Here is a 22,038-nt window from a genome sequence, read left to right as displayed (position 1 = left end):
GTATTTGCACTTTTGAATAGTTATTACAATGTATTTGGAACTAAGAGACCTTTTATATGGAAAATGGTTAATTTTTTCCTCCCCCAAATTTAATAATAAAATATTGAACAAATTGAATTTAGCTAATGGTAAGATCAAAAAAGGTGACCTTTGGGGACCACATTCTCCCGTTGTGCTGAACTTCTGCAACGTTTTATGGAGAAGTAATGCAGCAACATAATGGCACCAGTATGAGCCTCACTGCCACATAAGTCATTATTGAAAATGCAGACCTTGGGCTCAGATCCATGCGGGGACAGAGACGGTGCTCTAGAGCAACCCCGTGGCTTTCCTGGGCTCCTTCAACTGATATAAAAGTACTTAATCATGCATTAGAATTCAAAGGACAAAGCAACAGAACCTAGGAGAACCTAGGATATCCCAGGTGTCAGCACAGATATATTGGCTTTGATAAGCACTGATCAGATCCCCTGCCTGCCCGTGGAGATACCAAGTACCTTCACAGAAACCCACAGAATCACAGAATGGTTGTGGTTGGAGGGACCTCTGGAGGTCATCTGGTCCACCCCCTGTCCCGCTCAAGCAGGGTCACCTAAGGAAGGCTGCCCACGACTGTCCAGATGGCTTTTCAGTATCTCCAAGGATGGAGACTCCAAATCCTCCCTGGGCAACCTGTTCCAGTGCTCAGTCACCCTCACGGTAAAAAAGTGTTTCCTGATGTTCAGGCAGAACCTCCTGCGTTTCAGTTTGTGCCCATTGCCTCTTGTGTTGTCAGTGTCTGTGCTCAGCGTCCGTGCGGTTGTGTTGTGCTCAGTATTGTCATTAGGGAGGGAAAAGCTACTCTGTCTTGTAGCTGCTGAGCCCCTTGCAGGATTGAGCCCTGAAGATAGCTGTGTACAGCAAGACACAATATTGAGCTGAGCACTTTTCCACATATCAGTAGAACAAAAGCTTTGTCAAACCAGATCTGAACTTTCCTTCTCTCGTTAGGGTTCAAGGAAACTCAGACGCAAACTGTCTGACTAGATACAGAGTATAGCCTCTGTGTGTGTGTGTGTGTTTAAAAATAGTGAAATCCTCTTTCTCGCAAAATACACAATCCGTTACATGAGGTACTGAGATACAAAACCAAGGGCTCTCCACAATGGATGAATATATCTTAGCAACAAGGGTGGGAGTGGTGGGAAAGGAAAAGGAGAATACAAGTATCTGGCAATTAACTTCCTAGTCACAGATGTGAAGGTGATAAAAGTGATAAAAGCATTACTGCATTGCCAACGCTCTTCCTTGTTCTCTCAGCTGCATACCATGCTGCTCATAGGAGCAAAAGCTACACAGCCCGTACCGGAGAGTGGTGGAGGAGTCCTGTGAGCTACTCCCAGCAGGAAAACCCAGTGGTTCCCCAGTGTCTCAGCCTCTCTTGTATGTGGCAGGGAGCACTGAGCGCACAGCCCGGTCCAAGGCAGCACAGCCGTGGTAGCCTCAGCCTTGTCAGAGGCTCCCTGCAGACTCCAGGGCAGCCCCCACACCAGCAGAGTCCCAGTGAGATGGCAGGGGTCTGTCCTGGCAGCCTGTCGCAGTGGAGAGCCACGGGCTCGTCTGGCCCTCATCAGCTGGACTCCAGTTCTGCACTGGGCTCCACGGAGCCAAAAGCTAATCTGCCTCATAATGCAGATGCAATCAAACTGTGCGTGCTGTCTGTAGGACTGAGCGTGTGTATATGATATGGAGACAGGAGGAGAGCAACTTACTGTAACTAAGATGAGTGAATATGACTCTAAATCTCCCTCCCACACAGTAACATGGATGTGGTTTCATGGACTTATAAGGGACCCATTACTTTTGCATGAAGCCAATTTAAATGGCAAGCTGACTGTCTGGCATTGATGTTGCTGTAACAGTAGGATCACCAGCTTTCAGCTGGCGTTTGCTGAGTGCAGGGACCTGTCTTCATCCCCATTCCCCCCGATCCATACCTAGTCACGACCGTTTGAAATTTTTTGCTAAGTAGCACTTGCCTTGAGAAAGGGTTCACTCTTCAGTCCTGTTTTTTGCTGGGCCAGTTCTTGCCCATATTATTGTGATGTGCATTGGAGCAAATCTGGGTAATGGGTGTGTATAGGTGTATATATAAAGAAACAGTGTGGAAAAGTGTGTGCGCAAGAGTAGAATTTTTAACCACAACAGCCTATGAACTTCACCTCCTTGTCAGAAGATGTAATGCCATTGAAATCTAAATTGCATCCAGAAATACTGACTTTAGGCGGTAACTTAAAGCGGGATTTGGCCCACAACACCTTAAGGTTGGTGTCTGTCTTGGTCTGTGACTCCGTTCTTTCTAGCACTTATGCACATGCTGATGACTACCGTTAACAATTGATTCAGATCCACCTCAATCAGTAGTGGTCCAATTACGCTTGTGCATAAATCCTTGCGTGGTCAGAGTGTCTGCTTGTTTGCGATCCCAAGTGGGATACTTCTGTGTCGCCCATTTGTCGCATAATGGTAACGCTTCTTAGTTGAACTCATGCTTTTCTCTCCACAGTGCAGTGCGTGTTCAGCAGAGCCTGCTCTAGCCTAAGAATTGACTAAATCAAGACAATCAAGATGACAAACGAACCTATTAAAGAGATCCTGGGTGCTCCAAAGCATCCTGATTCTGTAAGCACGGAGAAGAGTAACAACAATGACTGTGTGATAACCACCATCCCTCTTGTCAGTGAATGCCAGCTGACTGCAGCAACAGGGGGAGCAGAACTCTCCTGTTACCGCTGCACCATTCCCTTCGGTGTGGTTATCCTCATAGCCGGCATAGTGGTTACTGCTGTGGCATACAGCTTCAATTCCCACGGATCAATCATCTCAGTGTTTGGATTAGTCCTCTTGTCATCAGGACTCCTTTTGCTGGCTTCTAGTGCAGTGTGCTGGAAAATCAGGCAGCAAAACAAGAAAGCAAAGAGGCGGGAGAGCCAGACAGCGCTTGTGGCAAATCAGCGAACCTTGTTTGGTTAAAGACAACCAAGAGAAGGCTGGACAGAAGTCAGAACCTTTGTAAGTCAACTTGACTATTTATAAATAGGAGAGACTGCAGGTTTTAATTTAACTTTGGAAATGAGCTGAAATGAAAATAGAATGGATTAAGAAAGACTCTTAAAAACTCTGCAAGTGCTTTTAATGTTTTTCTTACTGCAGACTTCCAAGATGGAAGAAAAGACACTTTTCCTTCACAGAAAACAGTGTCGTCATAACTGCAATCATCATAACCGCGTTCTCCAACATGCTGATCATGTTGGAAAGGGAAATTGTGAGAACTAAGAAAATAATTCGAACTGACTTGAAATGCTAGAGATCTCCTTAAAATACACACTGTGACATTTGACCGAGGGAGAAGTCATAGCATTTGAAGTGACTACAAGCTTACGACCAGATTGTCTGTGACGTAAAATTGTAGCTCAAAAACCCCAAAAAAGCAATAACAAACAAACTGCGGATTGCTCAATAAGCTGATTCTTATATTTTATGTAACGCCCCGCCCCCCCAATATCTGTGGTACTTTCCCCCTTTTTTAAACCAACTAATATTAATTTTGTTTTACTATTGAATAGAAATAGGTAGAAATGTGTAATTATACTGTCTAACCTAAATAACGAGGTATAATTATAGCTTAAAACATGAGAATTTTTTTGTAAATTGAAGCGGTCAGATTTAGCACTTTTGATTATTTTGCTATAAAATTAAAAAGTAAATTTCATTAAAATAATATTCAGTGCTGCTAGAACTTTAGAAAATCTTTTTTTATTGCTATCAAGATAGCTTGTATCTTCAACTTTGACTTCCTCTTGCAGCTTGATGAACAACTTGGTTATTGAAAAATCATAACGGTCAGTTCTGCAGACACTTACTGGCATAATCAGTTTTAGACAAAACAATTAATAATGACTTGTGGAAGCAAAGTCGTCTGTGTAGTAAGTGTTTGCTGAATGAGCTTTGGGATTACGAATCTTTACAAAAAGCAGGTCTCAGGTGCCCTCTGTGTGTGTCTGAGATGTTTGATTCTGTAACTCCTGTGTTCCAGAGGTCTTCCAACTCTTCTCAGGTAATGAATAATTGAGGGGCTGGTCCCAAATTGAAGCAAAACAGAACATTTCTTCATCTATATCATGAAGGACAAGTAGCGCTGAGCCAAGTCGCAGACTTCCACCCCAGTGTGTATGAGGGTGTCAGAAGGCAGAGGGGCTGCATGGAGTCCTCTCTCTTTTTTTCCCTCTCTTTCTTCCCTCCCCTCCTTACTTTCTCCAGGCTCAGGAGGGCTGGATGTGATTTTTGCTTTCCACTGCTACAGCGAGCGAGGCCAGTGCTTGCGTGCCTCCTCTTTGCCCTCCTGAGCCTCTGGCATCCACGACGGCTGTGGCGATGCCGCTGCAGAGCACACCTGCCAAACAGGTGCCGCAGGGGATAGCCTTCTGCAGGTCATCCCGGAGCCGTACGCTTCTCTTGCTGAAATCACCCACGCGTTCTGGCTTAGGTGCTGCCTTTTCCTCTGCCCTCCTTGGTTTAAGCTTGTTACATCCATAACTTATCCCTGGATTTGCAAAGTGCACTTTGTGTTTTAAATAGAGCAAGCTATATGTACGGGAGGGGATGTTTGGAGTCAGTATTTGCGTTGCCACACTCCGTGGTTACCAAACGCTATAATAAAATCACTTGCATCAGAGGAAAGCTGACAACACATTTTAGCACTTCCATAGCCCTAACTTAATCACGGCAGGAAGCTTTCCTGCTGCTAGGAGAACATGTTGCGTCACCAGAACATCTGACACCGGTGTCTAATGTCAATCACTTTGCTTAAGGTCATTAAAAATATTAGGGTGTCCCCTTACGATGTACAGGTTTTGCATGAGTGACAATTCATGGGAAATGCGGAGCATGATAAATAATGGAACAGGTGGACTAAAGTGGTGTCTTTCCTGTTTAAAATGAGAAAAGTGATTGACATTAGCAAAGCTGGATAAGCTAAATAGGGCTGTTGATTTTTTTTTTTCCCCTGGGAACACAATAGTTTTTCTGACTCCTTCTTCCCCCTCCCTATTTCTTTTTCCTCAGTGGAATTTTGAAGGCTGCTGAGGAGAGAATTGCAGGGGCGGTAGAGATGCAGTGATTTCCACTACACACGTGTAGCAGCTGAGCCCCATGGTTCCCAGGCTGAGCCCAGAGCAGAAGCAGCCTGTTGCCCTCTTCAGAAGTCTTTCCCATACATGGGTCCTCCCTTCGCCGTTGCTGTCATACAGGCGAGCTTGCGTGTGGCGTGTGGAAAGTAGAAGTGCAAGGTGAGGCTCTGCTCCAAGTCAAAAGAACTCAGTGGAACGGAGGCAATGGGTTTTTGGGAGCAGATTTTTTTAGGAAGGGAAATAAGAGTAAGAGTTTCTTTGCTGCTACTAGAAGAGATTTCCTTTCCCTTATTTCTGCTCTCTTTTATATTTGCACTGCATATACAAGGACACAGCAGAGTGCCTGCACCACCCTCTGCCTTGCTAATTGTGGGACATCTAGGCATTAAGCAGCATGTAAGCAGTGACAGACAGCACTGGAATGGCCCTAGGCATGATCCTCTAGCATAGCAAAGCTTCAGGTACAACATGGTGTCCCGTAAGCCCAGCTAACTGACAGGTTAAGAGGCCCCTAGGTCATATGGGGCTGCCATAGCACACACTGCTGAGCTCAGTAGCATCAGCTGTATCCTAGTGAGACAAGCTACATGCACAAGCATCTTCATATCAAGCAGGGAGTGAAAGTCTGCACAGGAATTCACTCTTGTTTGTCCTTTATTCAGAGAAGAAAAACAGTAACTTTATGGGGAAGAATCCCAGCACCTGGTCCTGGTGTCCTGCAGGAGCAAGGCAGAGGTTGTGAACAGTTTAGTCAGAGACCTCGTGCTGTTGAAGATGTTTTCACATATTTCATCACTAAATTGCCAGATGGCCTTAGAAACTGCACAGATTCTGGCACTCCACCATGATTTGTGTGCATTGATTTTGGGACAATCTGCGGTAGTAGTAGCATCTTTTCTGAATGACCAATGATGACATCCGACACAAGTTTCACAGTCTGTTTTTTCTCCCTGCAAATCTACATATTACAGACATTTTCATTACTGTCCTCTCTCTCCCTGCACCCCTTCTCCTGGTTCCAACACAGGAACAATACATTCTTTTTAGCCCTTAAAAAACAATCATTCTGGGAGAGGTGCTACACGAGTACAATGTGGCAGGCTTATCATCTTCATTTTTCCAGAAACTGGTGATATTGTTAGACCTGAAGTGTTTTTCACAAGGGCACATTTACAATGCTTTTACAAGGGTCAACCCTCTCAAGCCGGTCAGCTACAAGCAGCAAAATTTCTGCTTCAGCTTTTGACTCCCATGACCTAATCTGGATTGATTTGGGGTTTCATGCCTGGATGCTGGGTGCTGCAATCCACCGAGTCTTTGCTACAAAGCCATTTGGAGCTCCGCAATTGCTGTTTGGCATTTCTCATGGGAACCCGAGAGGCAAAAGTCAGCCTGGAGGATGCAGCCCTGTGGAGATCACAATGACTTTCCAGTTCAGAAACACCTTCCCTTCTGGTGTGAAAAGGCTTTGAATGCGACAAATGGTATTTTGGTTCTGGGAGAGGTTGGGTGGGAGCTGATGCAAATTTTATGGCCAGAATTGCTTGTCTCTCCCTTCCTGAAAGCTCTGGCAGCATTGCGCAAGCAGAATTGCCCTCACAAGGATAGAAAATTATCTAATAGGGGAATTGCACTGGTGTACCGGGCAAATGTTACGGGGATCTTAAATAATAATTTCAAAACCTAAGCACAGGAAATTGTGTCTGTAACTACACCCTGTATTGCTATTGTACACAAAGCCAGTTATAGCCTGGGACAGTATTTTAAAATAATAATCCGTTTGGTATGACAATGCTTAGTATTTGTTCAAGTCAAAACGCCCAATTTACGATTCCCCAGTCACTTAACATGTCATGTTTTGTATGTGACTGTGGTCCTAATACCATAATTTGCCAGGTTTAAAAAAAAAAAAAAAAGGAAAAGAGAGAGAGAAAGGTTAGTTTCGTGGATTTGTGTCAAGAATTAAGTTTCTCTGCCTTGGACACTTGGGAGAGCTCCTGTTACCAATCAACGAATGTACGATATTACTGCTGCTCTACAAAATAGGAACCAGGCTTAGAGTGTGGAACAAAGAAAGGCCTGAGAGTGTCATCAGGATCCAGAAAGGTCAGGCCAGGAACAAGACCACTGGAATATCCCATATTCTTGCCTCAGCTTTGCTTATCCAGAGTCAAAGTCCAGGGCTACCGCTCCTTTAATATCTGAGGTGGAGGTTGTTGCATATTATTAGCAGGTTTCACCTGATTTGTTTTTACAATGGGCTCCAAAATAAGAAGAGCAGAACGATACTGTCAGATGTAATTTTGCATATGTATTTCCAATACATGTCATGCCTTTAGACTGTAGGGCGTTTTAGCTATATCAGTATAAATCTTTGTCAATTACAAAGGGCTTTTATATGTGAAAGTACATTAACATATCAAGAATTGCACTGTATGATGTGAAAAATGCTATAAATCCTGGCACAACTCTATGTGTAGACTAAATCTTACAGGCTCAACCATATGGGAGAACAATAGTCTTAAACTGCAGAATCAACTTGAATTTTTGGCTTTTATTCAGGTTGTTGATGTCACTATTAACATGACAGAGGACCTAATCCTTCCTCTTGTGAGCAGCCAGTTGGAGTCCTATTGTCCTAACTCGTGCATCCTAAAATTTGCATTTGTGGCAAACATGGCATTTTTGAAAAACACTTTTTTTGGATTGATTGCTTTCACTTCTTAACTCTTCTGTGCTTTCTAGAGTAAGAGAAAAAAAGTATTAAACTTTAAAAACAGAGAGGAAAAGTGGAAAGAAAGAGAAGAACACACAACAGCAAATGTTGGACACTGCATAAAGTCATGGAGGGATAGTAGAGCTTTACACAAGTGCCTTGTTGAAAGACAGAGACTTTTAAAAATACGTAAGTCTTGTTTCTGATACATCCTTGGCTGTATCCTCAGTTTCATTCTTATAAAATGCCTGAAGTCCCCAGGTTAACATCAGTCTTAGATCTCACCTCGTATTTCTTTTCCTTTTCTGTTTCCCAGGAGCCACTTAGCTCAGCAAAAGACAGAAGTTTAATTTCTTGCCATCTTTTGGAATCTGACTGAAATTAAAATGGCCATTTGGGATTTGCAGAGGCAGTGCCCCCGTGGTTTTGTCAGTTACAAGGCATTCAGCCATAGCCTGCTCTTGAAGAGGTAGGCACTATATAGAGGTAAAAATTTCTGTACTGCAGCAAGAGATGTCAGTGAATAATCTATTTAAAAAAAAAAAAGGCAACAACACCAAAGCAGCCCTTCTCAGCCACATACCCTTTCAATCTGAAGGCCCAAGTTTGTGAATAGAGTTAACAGCTTTCCTGGAAAACTGGCCCATGACATTATTTCCTTGTGAACTCCATCCACCTGTCATGTTAGGGCTTGGTGCGACGCCAGCACTGGCAGGAAATAATAGGCAGCAGGATGCTGGTGTGTGTCGATGGCCCTGACCCTCCCATTCCTGAACATGAATAAGCTTCGAGCTCACAAGGCGTCACAGCAGCGCGGCTTCTGGGCCCACAGAAACGCATGGGTGGGATGCACAGCCACTAAAATAACATCCAGCCAGCCGAGCCGCAGCAACAGAACTGCATGGGAAGAGATGGTGTCACATTCTCGCTGCCTGCTGCTCTTTGTTCTTTTGCCTGTGCTCTTGCTGTGCTGCGGATAGTACAATGGCTGCTTAACAAAGAAAAAAAAAAGTACAAAGTACGCCCATATGTGAATTAGCTGAGATTCCCCAAAAGAACACAAAAGCTTCATTGAACAACTTTCACCACTTCTCGAGGGAAATGCACTGGCAAGGGAACATAAGCTATCAGCTTGAAATGGTTTGCAGCTAGCTTTCTCCTGATACTGCACCGTTGCCCCTGAGAAAGGTAGTTCAATCCAGTATTTAGGAGAACAAACTCTTGGGAGATTAAACGGTGAGTTAGGAGAGCCCAAATCATCCCTTAAATGAGCCTTGGGTTCAGTTTGTGACATGGTGCAAACTGAAGTATGCGTTCTCCAATGCTACCCCAGCAGCCCCTTGTCAATCTGGGTAGTTGGCATCCCCAAATCCTTCACAGACATTGGGCAGAGTGCAGAGAGGAGGACAGGAAGACTTCTTATTCCCACTCTCCCCTCTGCCAGACCACATGTGACAAAATCTGTTTAGATTCTCATATGGCAATCTTTCTCTGAGGTACTCAGAGTATTTATCTGGAATATTAGTCCTCTTGCTCCACATCTCAAAGCTCTAGGAGATAGCTGTGCTCTCCTGAAGGACATCTAATTTTTAAACCCAAAGTCACTAGTCCATTTTTTAATATCTTGAGCTGTTCTGTATTGGTAAAAAAAAAAAGGATAAAAGATCACATATACACACATGCTTATGCTTCTTTGACTACACATAGGGGCAAATAGCATGAGATATGTATACTTCTAATGCTTGCAGCATAAAAATGCACTCCCCCAAAGGAAGCTTCTTCCCAGGACTGATGGCCGAGAGCCAGAATAATTGCTGGAAGGGCCAGGCATGTTGGGGTTGAAGCTGAAATGAAAGTTTGTTTGTAAGCCAGTGCTCACCACCTCCCCGCTCCCTTTGCAGTCTGATGGTTAAGAAAGGTCTAATCCCAAAATCTAGCTCTGGCTTCTTGTGGTGAGATGTCTGCTCCTCTGAATCAATCCATGATCATTTTTCCTCATCTTCCATGTAATGGAAGAGCTGAAATCCCGCTCTACTTCACATCATGTAACTCAAGAGCTCCTCAGTTAAGAGTGCTGGGGTCAGATACACAGTCCGTGTGAATAGGCTTAGTCCCCTGGAATCGATGAGGTATGTTATGTATGACCATCTGTGTTGCCACTTCTGTTTTGTTTTTAGCTAGGTAGAGACAAAGAAAATTTCTTTCTTTGCCTACCAACTGATGGTGCTTCAAAGAATGACCTCTACTATCACACAAGCAAAGGGCTTTTCAGCTGTGACTCTGACTTGTAAAATAAATTCGTAAAGAAACATCCTGATCTCTTAGCCATTTCCCTATAAATAGTTTTTATAAGATAGTCCAATGACTGGATCAATTGTTGCCTGATCTGGAACAAAACTGGTACAGTACAGCTTAAGTTTAATGAAATCCAGGCTTGAAGCAAACCATCCTGTCACCCCTTACCCTTTTTACCCAAAGGCAAAACTGCTGAAGTGAGTAATGTCATTCCTGTGCAAAGATCAGAAAGATGGTCAAGTTATTGCTAACGTTTCAGCTCCTGCAAGATGAGTGATTAAGTGTAATAGGACCAACACCTTCATTTGCCTTTTAAAATTAAAAAAAACCCCAACAACCTAGAAAAGTAGCCTTTCTTCCCTTGTCAAAATGTTTCAGTTCCTCCATCACAGCAGTTGGGACATTACAGGTGTTGTAGCCTCCATTGCGATCAGCTCCAAGTATTGTGGAAGATGTAAACCATCAGTGTTGGGCACAGCGTTCACACCACATTCACTGACTTGCTCAAGTTCTGCCCCACTGTGTGCTGACATCAGTGGGGCTAAGGTGGCTTTTCTGAGTAGCCACCTCTTCCTGACTGTAGCCCAGGCTGCTTGATCGTGCCAGGCAGGACTAGAGGGGCTTATCTCTAGACACAAAAGTGCAGTTGGACTGTGAAGTGACCAGAAGTGAAAGCATCAAAGCCTGGAGATCAGGACAGGACAAAAAAAAAATCAGGGAAAATCTATGTTAACATGTGTGTTTTGCTCATACTAATGTTAAAGCAGAGGTAAGTACTCCAGAGAAAGGCTGAAGCACAGTGGCAACCAGCTTGGAAAGGCTTTCACCATTGCTGCTCACGATGTATCTGTTCCCTGGCTAGATAAAGGGCTTTGTTTTGCTTTGTATAAAGCAGATGACAGTCAGGAGATCTGGGCTCCACACAGAGTGTTGCCGGACACCCTGGAGCATCTGATGAATCGCAGCGTGTTGCTGCTAATGCACTTCTGGCAGTGGCTTTGTGGGACTTCAGGGGAACTGGTCGTTAGATCATTTCCCATGGGCCACCGACTGAGGACTCGATCAGATGGTATCAACTTTCACTCTAGTCTGTGGTCAAAATGGTCAATAAAAACCATTCCCCCGGTGGTGGTAAAACCATTTGTGCTTCTGTTGAAGAATTACTACTCAATCGCCTTTATAATACAAGAAGCTCTTCCCAGTCAGAGCTACAAAATTTAAAACTGGCACCAGAATTGGCCGTTACTAAACAACACAACTGCACAGGAGCTGGCAGACAGACCTTCCCCTGCCCAGCAAGCTGTGTTTGACAACTGCCCTGCATCTCAGCACTTTTCCTAATCTTCGCTGTGTTTTTACAGGACTCAGACCTCTTAATCCATTAATTGTATGTGTATTTTCTGTTAGCTTCACACTTAGAGAGTGACCAGTAAGTACAACCGATGGCTGTGCGTGACAGAGCAGGGTGCTAAAGGGGAACTGGGGGGAACTGGGACATGCACGGCCCCGTTTCCCATTGCATGGAGGAGCAGCAGCTGCCTGACCCTGCTGAGCCAGCCGTCGTGTACGGGTCCTGCAGTTCTGATCGTCTCCTGCCTCCAGCAAGGGCTCAGCGCAGTCATGGCGGCTTCGCTGTGCCAGACCAGCGCCTTGCACCGAATCCCGCCAGAGAGCTGCGGGCCAGGCTGCCGGGTTTGCACAGCACTGAGGTCCTCTTAGAGCCACGCAGGGACACAAATTTTGGATATTTTTGAGCGCCATCTACTGGAGTTTTATCTGTTTTCTAACAGCACACTAAGCGTACGGCTTATTTATTCATACATACATAATACTCTGAAGAGGTATGAAGGATTTCAAATTGAGGAGAAGAATGAGAAAGTCAGACTGCAGCACCACGACTGACAGGCATCCCTACGGTGTCACAACAAGCGCTTCGTCACGCTCCCATGTTTTCATGGTTCTGATATTCTGTAATTTCCTAGGGTGAAAGATTTCCAAATGCTAGAGTTACAGCTGGTCAGAAACTCCCCAGTGAATAGTCTTCCACTGAAAAATGATGATCTGATTAACTCAAAACATTTCATAGAAATGTAACAATTTTGTTGCTTATTCATTTTTACAGGAAATTGTAATCATTGTATTAACCCATTTAATTTTCAACTGCATTGTTTTTAAAAAATCAAAAAGAGAATGATGACACGAGACATTTTCATCTTGCTGAAATGAAATATTATACGCATATATGAAAGCTCTATACCTAAATCCATGCACAGATAAACTCCTGAGACTGAGATTTGCATCCCGATTTGGGAAGGTAACAAAATGAGAACAATTCTGGGATTTTGCATGGATTGAAATTCCAGACTGCAAAGAGCTCCGATCCCTGAATTTTTATTTCTCTATTCTATGTTGTTTTGAGAGAGAATAACCTGACTTGGGAAATTCTTTCTCTCCGTTTCTGTCCGTGCACACGCTGCTGATACCTTGCTAAACCCTAATTCTGCCGACGTACTCAGTTCAGCAAAGCAGACTGTTGGCAGTTTCAGTTTCCTGTAGCAGAGGCAAACCTTTTGTACTTTTTCCCTTTGGGCAATTTTCTTTTTCCCAGTGTTAGAAGTGCACGAGGTCTTTCCAGCTGGGAAATGCACGTTGCACACGAGGCCAAGTGCACAAAGAGAAAGGAGTCTCGGTACAAGTTACGACACGGACATCTGGCATATAGATTTGACGTCTCTGTCGCCTCCTTTGCCGGACAATGCTCTTGTCCCCAGAGTGAAGTCTTTGTTAAACGCTGGAACTCTGCAAATGTGACTGGCATCAGCACTGCAGAGTACTTTGAGAGAGTTCTCATTTGCGCAGGTCTGTCATTTGAAAGAAGTAAAATCTTCTCCTCAGGTCTCCCTAGCATCGTGCTCTGAGGATCAGGTATTTGGGAAGCCAGACCCTGTTGCAGAAAGCCATAGTCTGAACACAGGACAGCAGACATCAAGTTGGGCTGAAGAACGGTTTGGAGTGAATGAGACAGAGACATGTTGGGGAGAGAAGTAGTAGTCACAGCTTGCTCTCCAAATAACTGTTGCAAAAAATGGCCAGTTTTTACCAGGAGTTAGAGGGCTGGTGTTCAGACTCGGGCACTGTTACCTCCTGATGTTGACACACCCTCTGTGGGGGATGACTGCTATTTCCATCTCATTCAGCCACTCGTTTTAGCTGCTTTGGGACAGGCTGGCTGTGCAGAGGGGTCATTCAATCACAGGGACAAGTCTGAGAAGGAGCCATGTGAAGAACACCCTGTGGAGTCCCTCTTCACTTTCTTTCCAGCTTAAAAGTGGCAGTAGGAGGGTTGTTCTGTGGGTATGACGGTGCTTGGGGATTTATATTTAATTTCTAGATCTGCCCTGGAGTGAGGCCCTTCCAGTCTTTGTGGCGTGCATGGAATGCACCACAGATGGTGCTTTTTGATCTGCCTTGCTGGTGAGACTGCAAGTTCCCTCGAGCGGGGCTGTCTCTGCCATGTAGGTGCATGGGGCACAGCGCAGCGGTGAGCTGCTGTCTCCAGTGGTCCAACGCCGTGCAGCTCCAGCAGACCAGCAAGGTGTTCAGGAGGCCAGTTGCTTGAAAGCCCCTGCAGAACAAGTATTACGGGTAGGAGAGGAGAAGTGTGTGCTGGTCGTTGATCGGGGTGAGGTGGGCAGAGCCGTTCTGCATCCCCTGTGCATCCCAGGCAGAAGGAGCAACAATGTAAATTGTATTAAATGGTCTGATTAGTTGTGTTTTTTTTCCAGCAAAATTTAAATCCACCTTGAAACAAAGTTTTCCCTTGGGCTAGTGCAGCAGTTCATCTGAACATAAAAGATGCTGTTGAAGCAATTTTTGGCATGGAAGAGATTAAGTACTGTGAAGTCAGAACTAAAAGCTTGCAGTTCAGCAACACGCATAGCATGAAATTACATTCCTGAACATGTGAATTATATCATGGGCAGAACTCATGGCCATCTGACAACTGCCTTGGGAAGTTTTATATTAAAGTCCTGTCAAGCATTACAAGTGTCCTAAAGTGATGATGGAATGACTGATTAGAGAGGGGCCTGTAGCATAGCTGGCAGCTGCTAATGAATGGCCTTGAACTGCAGAGAAACGCTCCAGGCTCCTAACGGAGGAAGAACGTATTCTACAACATCAGCTTATTTTAGAGGACTTTTAAGTCTGTTTGTAAATGAACACGTACATCTACAAAGTGGCCTCCTTCCGTGTGATCAGTGAGCATACCTAGATTCTAGAAAGGGAGAAAATAAAGTTATGTTGTTTTTTTGAATGGAGACCTTGATAGTGGGTGCAAGAAGAGAACGCAGCTCCTGTCTTCATATTCTCTAAATTTACTCTTTCTTTCGGAGAATGGAAAGAAAAGTCTTTACTTTTTAATAAGATCTTTTTAAATATTGGCATGTTTCCATCATCTTATTTGATATATGAAGCATAAATAGGCAACTTTCTCATGCATGGGCTGTGTTTATATAACTCAGTCTTATCATATGACGTTGGAACATTTTGATAGTGTTTGCCAAATATAAGCTTGTGGCTCAAGTTTCTGGATATATTTAAAAATTTCCAAGATGGGCTCATTAGCTACACTTCCCATTAGACACTTGTTCCTAACTGATGAAATGAATTCTGATTTGATTTTCTCAAAGTTCTTTTTTCAGCCATTATTTGGTTTCTTGTTTGTTTGTTTTTAACATCTGTTCAATTAAACAACATATTATCCTTGTGCATATAAACAACCATCCTGTTATGCCTTACTCTTTTCTTCACTAAAGTAGAAGATCTGAAAATATTAATTCTCCAAGTTTAGAAATGTGGCCTGAGCAACACACCTATAAAAATATACAATATAAAGAAACCACAGTGCTTCCTTTACTCTGAATCCACCAGATTATATCTTTGTCTCACTGGTGATAATAAAACAACATTCAGATTTCCATAAACCCAAGACTGTACTCACAGTTGTCTATCTGTTGACAACTACTTTTTCATTATAAGAGGAGTTTCATCTTCGTGACAGTTTTATGGAACCGAGGAAGGAAATTTATATCATTCTGTAAATCAAAATAGAAAACCATTTCTCTCAACCAAATTTGCGGCACTTTTTAGTAGCAGATGCCTCCAGCAGAGTCACCTGCACCCAGGTCCGGAATCCGTTAGTGGATCTTTCCACACTTTCTGTGGGTTTTATCTAAAGCACATAAAGAGAGAAGGTTCATTTGCTACAAGCATGAAACTGCACTAGAATGCGTTAAACCAATTCAACGGCAGGGAATTCAAGTTTCAGGGTTTTTTTCTCATAGTCAAAGTCATTTGGTTTGGGGCCATCAATTAAGCAATCCGAAAATCCAGCAGAGCCACAGTCTAATTACAATCTAATCACATTGCAGTGAAACTGCAAAATAATGACAGTTGTCATTGCTACACAAAAGGTTGCTGTTAGCTGTCAATCTTTCTATCACCAACAGGAAAGTCAACTTCCACACTGTTTACAAGCCTCGCTTAGGGAACCTTGGGCCTAAATCCTAAACAAACTTCCTCTGCAATAATTGCACATAATAGCACAATGTGGAGACTTTGTCACTAGAAGTCCACTATTCTTTAAATTGCCACATCACAAAGCCAGCTCACTCCTCTTCAACACCCGTTCTGTTTGTTCAGATGCCAGAGGTTCTTGGTAGTATCACAATGAGCTGAGAAAGCAGCCTTTCCAAAAACTAGTAGTATTTGAATGCATCTAAAGAATAGCAATTAAACTCAGTATCAAATCCCCTTATTCCCTGGTCTACGTATTTTATTTGGAAACGACTGAGTACATTTGTTCAGATAAAAGTCACTGAGAGGACTGCACTTTGGGATGGCTTTCTGCTATTGCTGCAAATTCAGCAAAGAATACAGAGATGCTTAAGTTTGAGTTAGGGTGCAAATGTTCTGCTGAACCAAGCCTAAGCTAATGCATGTAACCCCTGAACCAAACACTGTTCAACTCCTTGCACCTCTGCCCTTCAGTGATAGCTCAACTGGTCAAGCAGGAAGGTGAAATGAGGTGTCTTTCTAACCACGCATCATGGTTCGTACAATGAAGGTTTCACAACTCATGGTCACTATGATGTATTTTTCCCATAGGCCAGGGAAGGAATTTCCATACAATGAGAATATTTTTTCTAACTTACAACAAAACACAATCTTATTTCATGTCTTTCAAGGAAGGTTTGGAGGATAGCCATATACATTGTGAAATCCCTGGACCAGAAATAAGCCATTAAAACAGATTTTGCAAGATATGGTTTTTTTTACAATAAAAGGAGGGAATGGATCTCTTGTTCATTTTGGATCCCAAGAGTAATATTTCATTACTCTTTTTCCAAAACAAAAGTAGAACAATTTGATGGCTTTCGGTTCCTTATTCAGGAACATTCCAATAACATCACACCTTACGCTTCGACTTCTGTAATAGCTTGTCCCTGAGCTCTTGACAGCAGGGTTCTGACTTTTGCTGAGTTAACAGCATGTTCTCCAGAGTAATGATTCTGGAGGCAATGAGGAAACTGTAAAACGGAACCTGGATACAAGATACAACATGCTTGAGACCTCAGACAGACTGCTCTGTATTTTGCATGGTCAGTCTTAGAGTTCATGTTTAAGACTAAGGAAGCAACACTCAGAACGCCCATTGTGCCCATTGCAAAGGCCCTTCTACGTTTCTCCATGAAGCAAATTCTCTTGGGCTTTTATATATATGCTTGTGTGTGAATGTGAATGTCTGTGTATATATATATATATATATAAACCCCAACCTTTAATATTCTCCCTTCAAGAAATGATATAATCTTTAAAAGTACTTTTATAATCAGAAGCATCACTTTCTTTGCAGTTTAAGGCTAGCAATTGATTAACTGAATTATTTACAGCTGTCAGTGATCTTAATTGGTTTCTGATGAACCAGAATGCATTATAAATGTAATTGCAAGTCAGCATGAACTCCTAGTACACTGAAGGCTCTTGCTGATCTCAGTAGGATATGCAGGTTTGTAAGATTGTGACTTTGTTTTTTTTTTTTGGTCTGAAAGAGCTGCTTCTATAATTTTTTAGTATACTGAAAAAATATGGGTTTAATTACAAATTAAGATAGTAAGCCACTAAAGTAAAGGTGGGTACTGTGCATGGCCTAGTGTCTGTATCAAGTTTGCATGTTAATAGATCTGGAAGAGTGCCACTGAGTATTTTCTTGCCTGGCCTAAGAAATTATCATTTTTGGTGGTATTTATTGAGCCTCTTGGTGCACTCTGAGATTGATTTCTAGTTTGATTATCTGCTGAAGCAAAAAGCTGATTAGAAAGCTGATTAGAAAATATAGTTTCCCTACAATGTGATGCTTTCCTTTATAAGGATAAGCATACAGGGTAGTTAGCTTTGATGCTAAGTAAGTTTTCCTTAGTTAGGAAGGGATCCCTTAGTTGCATAGCAGGATTTAGTTTTTCTGTTTGAGTATCAGAGTGCCCAAATTCTTCTGGCTTTCACGGGGAATTGGTACCTACAACACACTGTGCTCTGAGCTGATGAAGCCAATATGATACTTCTAAAATCTCCAAATTATGCTCTGTCTTTAAAGTGTTCTGGGCAGGATTACATCCTCCACAGCAGTATACCTATACATGGGAAAGAGAAATGTAACCAATTCCCCTGCTGACCTTTATCTTATTGTGTCTATTTAAAACAGGAAAAGCATGCCCATTGGCTCAGCTAATACCTTAAATAACTAAAAGACACCCTGCTAGTTCCAATTCCTGACGACTTCCTTGCTTACTTCCCTCCTGGCTAGCAGCGGCTTGCATATATATTTATATATGTATGCAAATTTTTAATTCCAGACAGGTCTTATTGAAGAAAACAAAACAATCTAAGGAGCTCTTCCAAAAGCACTGCAGGGTTAGGTCTGTGGAAGGACTGAACCACCTTATGCCAACCCCATAACATTCCCTGAGCCGCTGCCTGAGGTGCCTTTAATTTTAAGCTAGCTAGATAGAAAATGTGTTCAATGTATGAATTTTTGTTCAATGTATGAATTTTTGTTCAATGTATGAATTTTTGTTCAATGTATGAATTTTTGTTCAATGTATGAATTTTTGTTCAATATTATCACTTTTGCATCTTTCCACCATTATATGCAGAACTTCATAATTTGGTTAATAAGACTGGATTTACAGCGGTCTTAAGCAGTGTTCAGTGTAAGGAAACTGGAAAGCAAATGCACTTAAAGGAGATCTTTAGGGAAAACACTGATGTTCTAGGTCTGCCCATTTGAAGTGGAAGTGTTGAGTGCCTTAATTATTTATCCCTAGATACCTCCCACTTTCAAAGGTGCCTTAAAATACATATAAGGCCTTTAGAGATTTAAAAAGCAAAAAAAGCTTTTTCCTAAAGCCCCTTAGGAGCCTGGTGCCATTTTGAGCATCTGGATCCTCAGACACTTCTGTGAAATCTGCAATTTGCCGTTAGCCTGAGGGATCTGGGCGAGGTGGAAAATGAGCTGAGTCTGGAACAGCTGAACATCCTGGTGTATGTCTGGAGTTTACTCCAAAATTCTGGAGTCAAATGTTCTCTTATCAATTCCTGGCACACCAGGGAGTAAATATGGTCACCTGGACCTGCAGGAACTGAACTGATAAGAGCTGTACGCCAATGGATCTGGGAGTCACTTCCACAACTTCTCAAATCAAAAAAGCTGGAGCAGATCCTGACTGCAGGGTCTCGGAGCAGCATTCCCTGTGCTTCATTAGCTGCGTTTGGTGCACGTCCATTTGGCGCTTGTGGAGATCCAGCTGCTTTCCAGGGGTGAGCAGCTGACTGGTGAGACAGAATGGCAGATACACTATAGCAGTATGTGCAGATGGCTGTTATTTCAAATGGCAATATGCTTGTTTTTTATTTGTCCAGTATGTTCCTGAGCAGATAAAAGGAATGCTCTCTGTCTGCGTTGTCTGTAGTGAGGCTTGAGCACTGTTTACTGAAGAAGGGGAGGCTGAGAAAGGACTTGGTTATCACAGAAAGCAGGGCAGGAGCGGTGACTGGAGAGTTAGCTTTTGCCTTGGCTGATGTTTGTGGGAACTGTGCTGTGACTCAACAGGCTGGCGTTGAATGCGTGGGGAGCGATGTTGCTTCCTCTGCATGGGCTGCACCCGCGGGGAACGGCTGGGGAAGGTGCGGCACTAATGAAAAGCAAAATTCTGCTTTTGGTCACATTTGTTTCTTCCAGCTTCCCCCAGTGAACGAGGTGAAGCCCAGCCCTTCATCTTGCCATGTCACTGCAGCCTGACGTGTCCTCTCTCTTTACCCTCTTGCAAGAGTTGTCAACCATCACTTTAAAAACAGGAGGTCGCGCAGGCGTTGGCTGTCGGCAGCCCCTGAGCTGCTGGTTCACATGGCCCCTGGAGCAGGGTCCAGGGGTGTGTTTTGGCATGTCCCATGCAGTCTGGACCTTTCCCGAAGATGGCAGCCAACAATCCTTGTGGTTTGCCAGACAGACATGTGGTGGAACTGTCATTATGAAACATGTAGTTTTGGGAAAGGAACTTACTTGCAAGAGTGATTATTTTGGAGTGAGTCAGTCAGATCCACATCAGCACAGATGTGAGGCAAGTGGGAAGAAGAATCCTTCCAGTCTTGTGTAAAATCTCAGCTCAATTTGTGTTAGAAATACCAGGAGCTTGCAAAGGCATTTACGGAGATACAGTCCCTGTGTTTTAAGGGAAGGCAGCAAAAAGAAGTCATTGCAGAGTTAAAAATAATCTACCACCTTTATTACATGGAGGAAACGTGGCATGGGATGAAAGGAAGAGCTTTATTTGCTGTTGAAGATGTTAGATTCCATGTGGTAGACAACATCCAAAAATATGAAGTCACTTCCAAAAAACACAGCTGCTCTGCGAGAGCTATGACTTCCATATGACTGGGTTGTATGAGAACATCTCGGTGGCAGTCTCAGGACAGGAATGTTGTCATGAACACTGCTGAACTTTAGAGATGACTGGATTGTTTTTCTGGTAGTATTTAGTGACACTATTTGGTAATGCTAGCCTTTTGGAAAAAAGATATTCCCCTGAATTAGCACATTACTGGGTGGTTTAATGAATGTTCTGCCTTTAAGCAGCCTATTCTACTGCTCTAAAACTTCTAGAGATTTGATTTATCTTAAAAGGTATATTCTAGCTTAGGCTGTTGGCAAATTAAAGGAATTACTGGGTGAAATCCTGGGAATGGTGTTTTGCTCTGGCTCGGCTCAGAGGGCCTTAGATGAAGGGGTGTGATACTCTCCCGAGAGACCACTGCTGTAGGAGCAGAACTGAGCGTACTTCAGTGCTACTGAAAGTCATTAGGACTTGGCATTGACTCCACCTTCCCCAGCGTGTTTTTGTAGCTGCAGTGAAATCTCACTCTGGGGGAGAAGGCAGTATCCTCTTCCACTTGCATGCTAAATTCTGTAACCATAACATTTATGTTTTCTGTCATTTGAAACAGACCTGGTATTCAGGTTTCATTGTAGAAAAAAAGATATTTTTTCCCTTCATTCTTGCAGTAGGGTAAAAGAGCAGTAGGGTTCTTCTTTTGTTTAGACACTTGTGTTAAAACAAATTTGTCAGCCACTGCTCTGAAAGATTGATCAATGACTAACAGAACTGAGTCCAGCTGCCTGTGAGGTCTGGGCTGTGCAAACCCCAAAAGAGCCTAAACACGCTCTGCGTGTGGGAGAGGAGCCTCGGCTGCCGTGCAATCACTTATGTCAGCAGACATGGGATATTCCAGCACTGGGCAAATAAATATACCAAAAAATGAGTAACCGAGTGAGAGAAAGTGACGGCTCTGGGAATGAAGGTGGTGAACCTGTTCGAATGTAATGTACACTCAAGTGGTTGGGGGAGGAGGACTGGTGTGGGCTCTCTGGTTTCAGTAATGTGTTGGGTCAAGAAGTGTTTGAAGAGAAAAGAATGACCGCTGTGTTCTCACAGGGTTGTAGTCAGCCCAATTAAGTGTGGTTTCTTAAATTGCTGACAAGTCTGTATAAACAAAGCTTGCATGGGCTGATCTGAAGCTTACAGGAGATCATTGACTTTAATTATGGTTCAGCAGAAGTAAAAATTGAGCTAGAGGTACTTGCAAGGTGGAAAGCTTGATGCTCCTGGCCTGAGTGGGTATTTGGATTTTGTGGGTGTTACTAAGAAGGCTTTCCCTGCAGGCAGTTTCCATCAGATCACAACCCACAACTGGTTTGTCTGGGCTCTATGCACCACGATAGCAACTTCCCCTGGAGTTATATATGTAGGTAGGTAGCACTGAATAGTGTTATTTTCCATAAATTTACAAAGTCGTGTCACCCAGCCACTGAATGAGTGACTTTGATAACTTCACTTCTGAGGACAGCACTTCAGAGAAGGCATTTCAGAGGCAATGTGGGATGCTCTTTGGTTTTGCAATTTATGTACCAAATAAAGTGACTTAAGTGTTCCAGGTTTAGACCAGAGCCATAGATAGCAGTTGTAAACACTCTTTCAGTGGACCATGCTAGTTTTCTGATCATGTTTTATTTCTCTCCATCCTCCCTCGTCCAGATGCAGTGTTTGCTAGCAAGGCCTCCAAATTGCTGGGCTTGTATCAATATTCAGATTTTTCCCACATGCAAACAATGAAGAACTTGAGCAAAAGCCCATCCAGAATATTGGGAATTTCCTACAGACCTCAAAGGACTTTGGAGCTAGCTCACAGGTGAACAAATTGTTTCAATTAGAAAGGTTATGTTATGAATGTAATCCGTGCAGGGCA

At 43.1% G+C, this 22,038-nt stretch overlaps 1 protein-coding gene across 7 annotated transcripts in view; it reads left to right on the top strand.

Moving 5' to 3' along the window:
• Window positions 1-22,038, top strand: part of TMEM100 (transmembrane protein 100) — a 64,202-nt gene that overhangs the window by 3,975 nt on the left and 38,189 nt on the right. For 3 of the 7 annotated variants that reach the window (XM_087750443.1, XM_087750444.1, XM_087750445.1), the window contains one exon: window positions 2,546-3,778. In XM_087750443.1, coding sequence (XP_087606569.1) covers window positions 2,608-3,012 — 405 coding nt within the window. In that variant the 5' untranslated portion in view covers window positions 2,546-2,607 and the 3' untranslated portion in view covers window positions 3,013-3,778. Of the gene's footprint in view, window positions 1-2,545; window positions 3,779-5,103; window positions 7,864-21,827; window positions 21,982-22,038 lie in introns of those variants that run through there. The other 4 variants (XR_015703127.1, XM_009471759.2, XM_087750446.1 and 1 more) reach the window with 4 other exon arrangements.

The sequence above is a fragment of the Nipponia nippon genome, unplaced genomic scaffold (assembly GCF_047370975.1).
Source record: "Nipponia nippon isolate SJK-2023a ecotype South Korea unplaced genomic scaffold, ASM4737097v1 scaffold_14, whole genome shotgun sequence".
Taxonomy (NCBI): Eukaryota; Metazoa; Chordata; class Aves; order Pelecaniformes; family Threskiornithidae; genus Nipponia; species Nipponia nippon.
The sequence above is the reverse complement of the archived record's forward strand: the minus strand, read 5'-3'. Positions and strand labels throughout refer to the sequence as shown.